At 40.3% G+C, this 12,015-nt stretch overlaps 1 protein-coding gene across 1 annotated transcript in view; it reads left to right on the top strand.

Moving 5' to 3' along the window:
* The first annotated feature begins 1,685 nt into the window (after window positions 1-1,685).
* The window catches only part of WIF1 (WNT inhibitory factor 1), a 65,635-nt gene continuing 55,305 nt past the window's right edge, over window positions 1,686-12,015 (top strand). The window contains exons 1-2 of the mRNA XM_012444960.2: window positions 1,686-2,133; window positions 2,580-2,719. Coding sequence (XP_012300383.1) covers window positions 1,986-2,133; window positions 2,580-2,719 — 288 coding nt within the window. The 5' untranslated portion in view covers window positions 1,686-1,985. The remainder of the gene's footprint in view (window positions 2,134-2,579; window positions 2,720-12,015) is intronic.

Genomic DNA, 12,015 nt, shown 5'->3' with positions numbered 1-12,015 from the left:
ATTTACTGGACTTGTTGAGCCCTCTTTCCTCATCAGTAAACTGGGAATAATAGCAGTACTTAAGAGTTGTAAGGATTAAGTAAGCACTTAAAATAAAAGTACTTTAAAAATTAAGACACAGCAAGTTCAGATCAGTCATAATTAGACATCTTTTCTAATTCCTTTTTTCCTTTTTTCCTATTGGTTGGTGGCATAGATGCAAATATTTCCTTAGTGAAAATGTATATTCTCATAACCTAACACTGATTTAACGTGATGCCTCCACATGTCCAGCTTCTGTCCTGTTGTTTCTATTTGTTCTTCCCTCTTAAAGCGTCAGCTACTCTACAAAGGACTGATTGAAACACCATGCCCAGCCCCAGACATTTGATCCTTGAGGCATTTGTCACAGCATCGGGATACTAGAGAACAAAGATAAGTAAACGAACCTTTTCTGAGTCTGAAGACTGTTTTTTAATTAAAAAAAAAAAAAAAAAAAAAAACTTGCTTCCGTTTTCTTTGCGCATTCAAGGAATTAGGCAGGAGGCAAAAATAAATTCTTTCTGCTGGGCCAGGTGGGTAGGTTATGCTGCAGTCCACTGCCGGCCAAGCATGCTTCCCACAGACGAGGTGAGGCCTCCACGCACCTGTGAATTCAGCAACTTTTTTTTTTTCTCGGAGACGGAGTCTCAGTCTGTCGCCTAGGCTGGAGTGCAGTGACGTGATCTCGGCTCACTGCAACCTCCGTCTCCCGGGCTCAAGAGATGTTCCTACCTCAGCCTCCCAAGTAGCTGGGATTACAGGCACGCACCACCACGCCCAGCTAATTTTTGCATTTTTAGTAGAGATGGGGTTTCACCACGTTGGCCAGGCTGGTCTCGAACTCCTGACCTCAGGTGATCCGCCAGCCTTGGCCTCCCAAAGTGTTAGGATTACAGGCGTGAGCCACCGCGCCCAGCCAAATTCAGCAACTTTTTAAAAAAACATCAGCAAATGTGAAGACATCCAAGACTTTAGTGGAGCCCTACCCGGGAGGGTCAGGTACAGTTATCATCCAGGGCCCAGGGCCCTTTTCTGGGCAGTCGGGTTACTGGGGAGACAGATGGACCTCTCCAACTGCTGGGTCAAGTGCCAGCTGAACTCCCTGCGCCTCAAGCCAAGCCCAGAACCTGCCGTCGGCACCACCTGGCAGTCGAACCTCGAGTTTTAACAGCCCAGGAGCACACAAAGTGTCAGCCTAGCGCGGAACAGAGCGCATAGGGTTTGCGGAGAGAGGAATCCTGCTGGTGGAACGGGAGACGATGGGCAATTTGCGCCTTTAGTGAGCGCCAGAGGAGGAACGGGGGTCCTGACCCTCATCACCATCACTATCATCAGCGCTCAGTCAAGCCCAGCGTTGTCTGCTCTCCCCATTTCCCTCCCTCTAGGCCTCCCTTGGCCGGAGGAGGGGGCGCGTGACGTCCCAGAGGTCTCTGAGTGCCCTTTCCCGCGTCCGGCAGCCCCACACGCCCACTTCGCTCGTGCTCCACCGGGCGCACCGCGGAGTGAACGCAGCCTCAGGGGTCCCGCGCGACCCCGCCCCTGCCGCCCCCTGCGCGCCCTCAAGTGGCGGCCGACCGGGCCTCGCGGGCCCCACTCCTCGCTCGCACCTCGCTCGCGCCAGCGCTTCCCGCTCTTCTGCTCTTTCACTACTTGTCCCCCTGACTGCTGGCCTCGCCCGCTTTGCCAGTCTTAACGTCTCTGCCTCCCCCTCTCCCGCCCGCGCCCCATCTTCTTGCGCGGCTCGAGCCCGCTGGTCCCCTCCCTTCTCCCACCTCCTGCCTGCCCCCTCCTCCTCTGGCACTCCAAGGCTTCCTGGCACCCAGGCCGAGAGGCGACGCGCCCAGCCGTCTAAGCGGGAACAGCTCCGACTGAGGGAGCTGCAGCGCCGCCGAGGCTCTGACGGCCTCAGGTTGCGTAGGTGCGGGACCAGGAGATAACCCCACAGCGAGGAGGTCCTGAGCAGCATGGCCCGGAGAAGCGCCTTCCCTGCTGCCAAGCTCTGGCCCTGGAGCATCGTCCTGTGTCTGCTGGCGCTGCGGGCGGAGGCCGGGCAGCCTCGGGAGGAGGGCCTGTACCTGTGGATCGATGCTCACCAGGCGAGAGTGCTCATAGGTAAGCCCCCCGAGTCCAGCGCCTTCCCCTGCCTGTGTCCTCCTCCTCTCCACTCCAAGAAGGAGGGAGACCTGCATTTCCAAAAAAGAGTGTTCCCCCTCTAGAGATTTTCCATCTGAAAACTTATAAACTTCTCCCTTAAGAAAACAAAGCTGATCTAGTGTTCTGATCATGCCGTTAGTTTTTATAGCCGTGCGTTTTTAGGTGCACCCAGCATTTGTTTGCATTGGTGAACTCCATGTCCATCCCTTTCCCCTGAAAGCATGGGTCTGTTGGCATCATTCTCATCATCGACAGAGGAAAATTAATCTTAGTAGCATTTAGATGCCTTGTGAACAGAAATGACCCATACTAATTCTTTGGTTTTCTTTTTGCTTGAAACTTCTGATTTAGATGATTTTAAGTCTACCTAGTTTGATCATTTTGTTTATTATTTTAAAAACCAGGATTTGAAGAAGATATCCTGATTGTTTCAGAAGGGAAAATGGCACCTTTTACACATGATTTCAGAAAAGCACAACAGAGAATGCCAGCTATTCCTGTCAATATCCGTTCCATGAATTTTACCTGGCAAGCTGCAGGGCAGGTAAGTTGTGAGAAAATTACCCTTCAGTATTTCCTCTGCCTTATGGCAGGTGGAAATAATACTGTATAGTGTGTAGTCTGGTACACTTTACAGTTATTAAGAGAAATTTCTCATCTGATTGCCAAACCAAATAAAGAACGAATTTCCATGTATTTAAAGTTGCCATATAAATTAACAATTTTCCAAAGAAAAGAGCCTTGTGCCTAAGCCCATTATTTTGATAAGGCTCAGTGTCCTGAGGCTGCTGGAAATATAAAGACCTCAAATACCAACATCACTGTGTTTCTGTGATTATTGACATTAAAATTTAACATACTTAGAAGACTTTTTCCATAGTAATTCCTAATCACTTGTGACATTCTTTATACTTTACAATAAGTTTTAAAATCTATACATATTTTTGACATTGTGCACTTTTAAAGAGTCAGTATGTTGAATGTTATTCACTGGAACATGAACGTTGCATATTTCTGGTAGAAGTTAGACCCAAAAGGTGTCATATAAGAACGCTGTAAAATAATGCAGCCTATTTTTTTCAAGTTACTATTTTAAATGCTTTCATATGGAAAAGAAAACTGAAATCTATTTTTTATGAAGAAGCATTCCTTTTATTCCTTAGCACATTCGCATCTTTTATATGTTACCTTTTGTACATTTTTATGGCTTCTAATTTTAGAAAGAAAGAATAAAATGCTTATGTGAATTTAATTTCTTTTGTACAATTGGAGAATTTACTCTAGAGGACAAATGGTAAGTAATAAATTCTTTGGTTTATTAGTTGGTAAAATGTGTCTACTATAAAAATCATTGGGTTTATTAGTTGGTAAAAATGTGTCTACTATGAAAATCATTGTAATTATAATTAAAATCACATTTTGAGGTCTTTTTTAAAGTTCCTTAAATGGCTATTTTCAAGAAGAATGTGATACAGAAAACACTTTGTAAAAGGTAACTATTTTGAATTGAGAAACCACTTTGATTCCCTCTAATTACCTGTTATGGTATAGACATGACCATTTTAGCTGTCTTTTTTCCCCTCAATCTGTTCTCTGTTTCTTCTTCTTCTGAAATAGATCAAATCTAGACCCTTCAATACTTCCATGTGGTTAAAAAAAAATGAGGTTTTGGATTCACTGAGGATTATAACGGGAAAGTCATCTATTCTAATACCCCCATTTTGCAGATAGGTTAATCGAGGTTTCTATTGCTCTATAGGGAAATTATTTCTTTTCTCCCTAAAAGTCCATCTTTATAGATACTTTATCAACAATTAAGTTGGGAATATTGTGAAATCAGTTATAAACCAGTGAATGGCCTTTCATTATCTCCTTTTCATCGGAATCTGTTTACTTGTGGTTGACTGCTCATCAGATGGTCATTAATTAAATGGCCAATTAATTCTATATTTTTGAAAAGACATTTTTTAACCTATACCTTTATGGATTCATAAGAACCACTAAAAGGTAGCTTGAACTGCACCCCTCCAGCTGGAAGGGTTTGGTAACTGGTTAACCACAGGAGAAGCAGAAAGTGCCAATAGCACACTCACACAGACACTCTCTCTCTCTCTCTCCCTCCCTCCCTCCCTCCCCCCCTCAACCCTTTCTCTCTCACTTACGTTCCTCTGCTGAAGAATAGAATTTGAAGCAAAGGCTTAAATTCCCTGTTATTTCCCCTATTACCTAATAGTATAATGCATGTTTGCAAATATTGGCATATTGGTGAGTATAAAATGGACCGACATTTCACACAATCTCAGGAATATGTTCTGTAGGGGATTAGGGAGGATAGTGGAATTGGCATGAAGATGAAGTTTGTAATTTTTTTCCTCCTGCTTAAGTGTTGCTCACCTATGTGGATGATCTAATTATGAGGGACACTGTTAGCACTTCAATTAAGTTGCCTTTCTCTCTCTGCTCATTTGGCTTTGGATAGGTTACCACAAGTAACTACATAAAATCTCGTGTCTGGGTTTTTTAGGGGAAAGGGTGATGAGGGGGAAGAATCTACACAATACCAAGCAGCAAGATGCTTTAAAATATTATCTTTTTATTTTTAAATATTATTTAAGTATGGCTAATTTGCTCACTAAAGTTATGTGATTCCAGCACCATAATTTTTGAAATGCATGGAAATTCTGAAGATGGGAAAAATAAGGACTTCAATACCAATTAAGTATTTTGAAAGGCATCTATTTTGAATGGATAAAGCCAAACCACATCAAAACATTTACATGGAAAATGAAAAGTTCATTTCATTATCTGATTATTTCATCCAAATGATATCAAACATTTAGGCATTTCAACAATACATAAACAGAACACATAGCTGATTAATGAAGTTTTAAATTTTATATTTAATTATCTTAGCAACATGTGGACAACATTAAAATAACTTCAGGATTGAAGACCTCATAGAAGCAGTAAGGTGTTACTTACTTCCAATAAATAATTAATCCAGTAACCCAGGGGTCCCCAACCCCTGGGCCACAGACCAGTGCTGGTCCATGGCCTGTTGGGAACCAGGATGCACAGCAGGAGGTGAGTGGCATATGAGTGACCAAAGCTTTGTCTGTATTGAGAGATTGCTCCCCATCACTCACATTACTGCCTGAGCTCTGCCTCCTGTCAGATTGGCAGCATCATAAGATTCTCATAGGAGTGCGAACCCTATCGTGAACTGCACATGTGAGGGATCTAGGTTGCACACTCCTTATAAGAATCTAATGCCTGATGGTCCGTTGCTGTCTCCCATCACCTCCAGATGGGACCATCTAGTTACAGGAAAACAAGCTCAGGGCTCCCACTGATTCTACAATATGGTGACTTGTATACTTATTTCATTACATATTACAATGTAATAATAAAAAAATAAAGTACACAATAAATATGATGTGCTTGAATCATCTGGAAATCATTCCTTCACCTCCTGGTCTGTGGAAAAACTGTCTTCCACAAAACCAGTGCTTGGTGACCAAAAGGTTGGGGACCACTGCAGTAACCCAAAGTGTTCTTGGGGCCATTTAAAATAGATCTCGTGTTCCACTTCAAACAAATGCAAATAAAAATTACAGTGAGATTCATTTCCCTACATCAACTTGGTCAGATCTTGTGAAAGTGGTTTTAGTATGTGGAGAATAGTGCATTATCATATGCTGCTGGTGTGCATGTAAACCTTTCTGCAGGGCAGTTAGACTCTGATGGGAAAAGGCTGGATATAGACTTTTTGACTGGACAATTTTACTTCCAGAGATTTATGCTAAGGAAATAAGCATGGACATAAATAAAAATTTAGGTCCAACAGTGTTCCTCATCATGCTGTTTATAAAAATTTAAAAATAGATACAACTTAGGGTCCAGCAATAGTGGCAGAAGAATAAAATGGAGCAGTTGTAAGAATATTCTAGACCTCCATTTAGTGCCATGGAAAGATTCTCATGCAAATTAAGTAGCTTATAAAAGTGGTCCCCAACCTTTTTGGTCCAGAGACTGGTTTCATGGAAGACAATTTTTCTATGAACCAGGGATGGGGTGGTTTCAGGATGATTCAATCACATCACATTTTACACTTTATTTCTATTATTATTACATTGTAATATATAATAAAATAATTATACAACTCACCATAATGTGGAATCGGTGGGATCCCTGAGCTTGTTTTTCTGCAACTAGATGGTCCCCACATTGCTGCCTGAGCTCTGCCTCCTGTTAGATAAGCAGCGGCATTAGTTCCTGTAGAAGCGTGAACCCTGTGGTGAACTGCACATGTAAGGGATCTAGGTTAGGCACCTTTTATGAGAATCTAATGCCCAATGATCCATCACTGTCTCCCATCACCCCCAGTTGTAACTGGTGTTTACACTTTGGAAGATCAGATGTTGATCAGATGATTTTTTCTCTGTCTGCCAACATATTTTGTAATGGAATCAAACAGAATATACTATATTATAGACCCAACCCCTAGGCCACATATCACTACTGGTCCATGGCCTGTTAGGAACCAGGCAGCAATGTGAGTGATGGGGAGCACTCGCCCACTGCTCACCTCCTACTCTGCAGCCTGGTTCCTAACAGGCCATGGACCAGTAGTGATATGTGGCCCAGGGGTTGGGTCTATAATATAGTATATTCTGTTTGATTCCATTACAAAATATGTTGGCAGACAGAGAAAAAATCATCTGATCAACATCTGATCTTCCAAAGTGTAAACACCAGTTACATCTTCATCTATTATGTTCTGGTTTTACCACAATGAATTTATTTGTAATTTTAAAAATTATTAAATGTGTATAAAAGTTGTGTGAGTTTAATATTGTATGATGTTTTGTATAATAAATATTTTATTATCTGGTATCATTTTTAAATTACTTGTCACTTAACAAAATGGTGACACCAGTGATTTTCATGGGTCATTGTAACTATGAAGACCAAATAATTCATTGATGCTCATCAGATTCTCACCAATTTCTTTTGAGGTTCCCCCAAATCTTTCTTGCCTCAAATCATTTTTCTTGAATTCTCCTTCTCCCAGCAATTATCATTTTTCATGGAGAACTTTGCCTACATTTAACCTTCCATTACTCATTTTTTGATGTGCTTCCACTCAAGGCTTTTAGATGAGAGAAGAGTTTCTACTGCAGAGGCTTAACCTTAAAGGATTTTTAGTAATTGAGGGAAACTACTCTTTATTGTATAAAACTTTTCAATAGATGATATTTTTCAATGAAGCATGCTTTATTCTTTTTCCCTAAATTTGAGACAGGCAGGGGCCATGAACAACAATTTTAGTTCTAAATGAGGCACTAAATAACATTTTATTTGGAAAATAACCCTTTCTAAACCCAATGGCTTTCAAGTAAAAATTTAATGAGAAGTTTTGTTAGACAAATCAGAATCGAACATTAGGATGCCACTGTGCTCATTTCAATATGAACCAATTTGGTGTAAGGCCAAAGGTTATTATTTATGTAGTTCCTATAAATAGATTTTTATTTACAAAGGTCATATAGACTTGATCTTGATAACTATAATATGTTCTGTCACCTGCATAAATATGCTAAGGTATTCTGAATTTAGTAACTTAGTTAATAGGGCATCCCTTTTGAGGTTGCTTTTTTTTTTTTTTTTAACAGTGACAATGGATTTATGCTGAGTCATCTGTACTAGTTTTCCAACCTCCTTCTGACCAAGTAGAGGTCTCCAGTAGAGACGGATGGCAAGGGTTGGGGTGAAATTGGTGTCTATAGAATAGAAATTCTCTGGGTGATGATAACCAATCAATATTAATTTCAAACCCACCACCTGGATTGCTAGGCAAGCTCTAGCCATCTGTACCAACAGGTCCAGATCTTAAAGTGAGCTTTTTATCATGTATAGTGTGCAGAATTCTCATAACCACCAGAAGTCAATGGAGTAGCTTCATTTTTCTGTATCTCCAGATGTTTAAAAACAAAACTGAAGTGTTGCTGTGGATACAGGAAAAGAACAGGAGAATTTTGTCTGCTGCCCTGAGGATATGGGAGGTCATGTATATATTGTACAAAAACCGACTTTATTGAGGTAAACTGCAGGAATGTGTTTCTTTGTTTTTATATATAACCACCAAAAATAGAAAATATTAGATATGCTGAAGAAAGAGTGTATCAAGTGAAACATTTTCCAACATGTAAGGTTTATTACAAATGAGTTAGTGACACTAGCCTAGCTCCCTATCAGTTTTAAAAAACTTCTTGAATTATTGAAAACTGTCAGAAGTAACAACAATAATAGTTTAAAAATCAATTATAACAAAAGCTTAAGAACTTTGAGACAGGCAGGGGCCATGAGCAACAATTTTAGTTTTCTAAATAAGGCACTAATTAAACATTTTATTTGGAAAATAACCCTTTCTAAACCCAATGACTTTCAAGTAAAAATTTAATGAGAAGTTTTGTTAGACAAATCAGAATCGATTTGTGTGTGTTTGTGAATGATTACAGTCAGTATCATTCAAATTCAGCTTTAAAGTGAGGAAAGTACCATTGGAAAAAAGGGAAAACAGAAATGGGCCATTTCTCTGACAATGGACCACATAATTGCTGATTTTACAAAAACAGTCATCCTACTGACATGTTTCTATAATATAGTGTTTGATATGTTGTAATACTGGTCCCATTAAATGGGCTGCAGTCTACAGTCTCAAGTTTCCCATTGCACTGGAGTTAGTCCTATATTAAAAGTATGTTTTTTTCCTTCCTTTCTCCCCTTGACATAAACCCCCCAAAAAAGGTAAATTTAAATTCAAGAATTCCCTCTCAAACTTCAAAGGAACTGCCAAACCCCCTTAAACACCTCTTTCCAACCCTGCAGTTATGGTAACACTTATTATTATTATGGAAATCCCTTAATGTGTACTGTCCACATTTTTTCCTAATAGAGTTATGATTGTTTTGGTAGTTACAATCCAAGTGGTTTCATACCTTTGCACTCCTGGGGTTTGCTGTCATACCTAGTGGTGGTTTTATGTCACCAAATGGAGGAAATGCCTCATTTTCTGACCCATTCCATGGTTTCAAAGTGGGAATGTGAATATGTTTACATACTGTGGGCATGATTTTTTTCAGGAGGTACTCATATCAAAAGCACAGCTTTAAACCTTTAATGTTTAGATTCTGCTGTGCTGTGGTATTTTGCATTGTGGTGTTATAGACATGCCACTAGGGATCAAAGAGTAGTTCTGCAGAGAGCCCATTTCATTTAGCAAAGCAGGCATGTGCCAGCCATCTGTTGTATCTACTGATAGAAAACAGCAGTAAGTTTCTCAAACTTTTGCCAGAAGAAAAAAAAAGAGGCTTTATTGCTTAAAGGAGATGAGTTACAAGGTACCTTGTAAGCCGCATCTGGTTCTATGGCAATTTACATGGCATAAATGTAAACTCTGCTATGTCTTCCTTTCATGGTGGTGTAAAAGCATGTAAACAAACCCTCTGCTGGCACCCTCCCTATTTATTCCTGATTTTAAATGGCTTGCACAAATAAAGTCTTTGAAATTGTTGTAGTGAAGCAGAAAGGTATGATATTCAATAAAGCATTTTGTTTTGGATCAAACTGATTTAACTTAACTGTCCCTGTTGAATAAGATGGGTGTGGTTAGGGAAAAACTTTGAGGATTGAGTTCAGTGAAAATGTCCCTTATCCTGTTGCTGGACCTCGGGAGGAGGCCTTGTCAGTTCAGGGCTTCTTTTACTGCAGTAATCTAGCCAACTTAGTCAAGTTACATGTGAGTAACTTGTTCACATTCCCATGGAATCTTGGTGAATGACAAGTTGTTCTCTCGTGCAGCCTTTCTCTCTGGCTCAAGCACTCAATCAACAAACACAGAGCTAGGTGCAGTGCATACGAAGAGAAATAAACTTAAACCTAGTACCTGCCCTCTGAGGGCTTGTACTCTAGAAAACTCACTCATCCAAATGAGGTTAGGAAGTACAGGTTTGGCTGACTGCCGGAAGGAAGCTATTCTTTTTCCTGCCTGGGGAAGGAAGGGAGCTAGGGGTACTTTGTTGGGCTCACTGAGCAGGTGATGTTTGAATTAATTCCAAAGGATGAGTCCCATCAGCAAGGGAGGAAAATGCCTTCCTGGGGAGAGCTCAGGATGCCCTAATGCTTGGAGGCCTTAGGGGGGAAACACATTCTAGGTGATCGTGAGGGGCTTTGTATCTCATCTGAGAAGTAATGGAAGCCCAGTTAAGGGAGGTCAGGGCCAAATAATGGAGAGAGAGAGTTTTGGGGAAAAGAAGTAGAAGATAGAAACAACTCAGGGAAATTTCTCTCTTCTTGGCTATGGAGAGAGTGGATTTAACATCTTGTAAATTTGTATTGAGTAAATCTTTGAGTATGTGTTGGGTTGGCAACAGTTTTTCCACAACCCTCATTTAGCTATTCTTTCTTAATAAACTTTCAAGAGTTTGCAATTAGTCTCAGCTCCAGGTTGGGGTGTGGGTGTGTGGGTGTGTGGGTGTGTGTGTGTGTGTGTGTGTGTGTGTGATGAGGGCATGGAACTATAAAAAAAACTTCTTTTTGTGAGTACAGAGAACTAAAAATAATTTCATTTTGTAATGGAGTCTAGAACTTTGAACATAACATAAAAGGGAGTTTAAATAAGGAAAACAGTATTTTAACTGGAAAAATAATTGACTTAGCATCTATTCTCAACTTCTACACTACCTTTTTAAGTACCAGGAAAAGTACAAGAAAAGTATAGAAATTAAAGTTGACAGGTAATCCTTAAGTTTACAAAATGAGAAGCTGAACACTGGAAATTGATTAATTTGAAATAAGCTTGCATCTTCAAATATTTGATTTCCTTTCAAAACTGATTATTAGCACAAACTCTAAAGTCACAGGACAATTACTGGCCTTCCCTGTTTTTCTCAGCTAGACATATGAATGTCTGTCCTGAACTGTATATTTTATCTTCTTTCTGGATTTCAAATCCAAAAGTATATAAATGTGTGCATAAGTGTTCTTAGCTGTGTGATCCTCAGCAAGTAACTTAATTTCCTTCCTGTTTCCTCATCTATAAATTGGGGATAAGAAGTACCTGTCTTAGGGTTGTTATGAGGATTCACTGGGAGATGATCTGTAAATCACTTAGAAGGGTGCCTGGCCCAGAGTATGTACCATGTAACTAATGACAGTAATAGGATACACAAAGTGTATTAGGAGGTGAATCTTTTAAATTTTGGCAACAAATAATACAATTTTGGAGAAAAGAATCTTTATGCTTTGATTTTTGAAAACTTGGAGACAGATCTTGTATTTGTATAAAGATATTACCATAAATGTTAAATGACTGAAGATGTTTTACTTGAGACAGAATCATTATATTTTAGAATTTGAAAGTTTAGAGATAATCCAAACTGTTTTTCTTATAGATAAAAGTGTTGGAGCCCAAATGGTTTAAGTGACCTTTCCACAGTGTTTTGCCATCTGGCCCTGACCACATGTCCAGTCTCATGTCGTCATCTCTCCCCTGCCCCAGGCCCCCAATATTTTCCCTTCCACACACCAAGCCCCAGACTCATTAACATTTCCCAGAATGCACTTTCACAACTCTGGTGCCCCTGCCTGTAATAACCTTTCTCCCTGTGCCTTCCTCCCATCTCAGCTGGTTAAACAGCTTCATGAACATCCTTTGAGCTCCAGTTTCACTGTTACATGTCTCCTTGGTGAAGCCTTCCTCTACTCCCCTGGCCCAAAGTAGCTGCCTACTATGTGCCAGGAGCTGTTCTGTGTTCTTAGAGCTTATGGCAATGTAAT

The sequence above is a fragment of the Aotus nancymaae genome, unplaced genomic scaffold (genome assembly GCF_030222135.1).
Source record: "Aotus nancymaae isolate 86718 unplaced genomic scaffold, 86718_ANA_hifiasm-v0.15.2.pri h1tg000016l, whole genome shotgun sequence".
Lineage (NCBI taxonomy): Eukaryota > Metazoa > Chordata > Mammalia > Primates > Aotidae > Aotus > Aotus nancymaae.
Note: the sequence above shows the minus strand (reverse complement) of the source record. Positions and strands in the feature narration are given on the sequence as shown.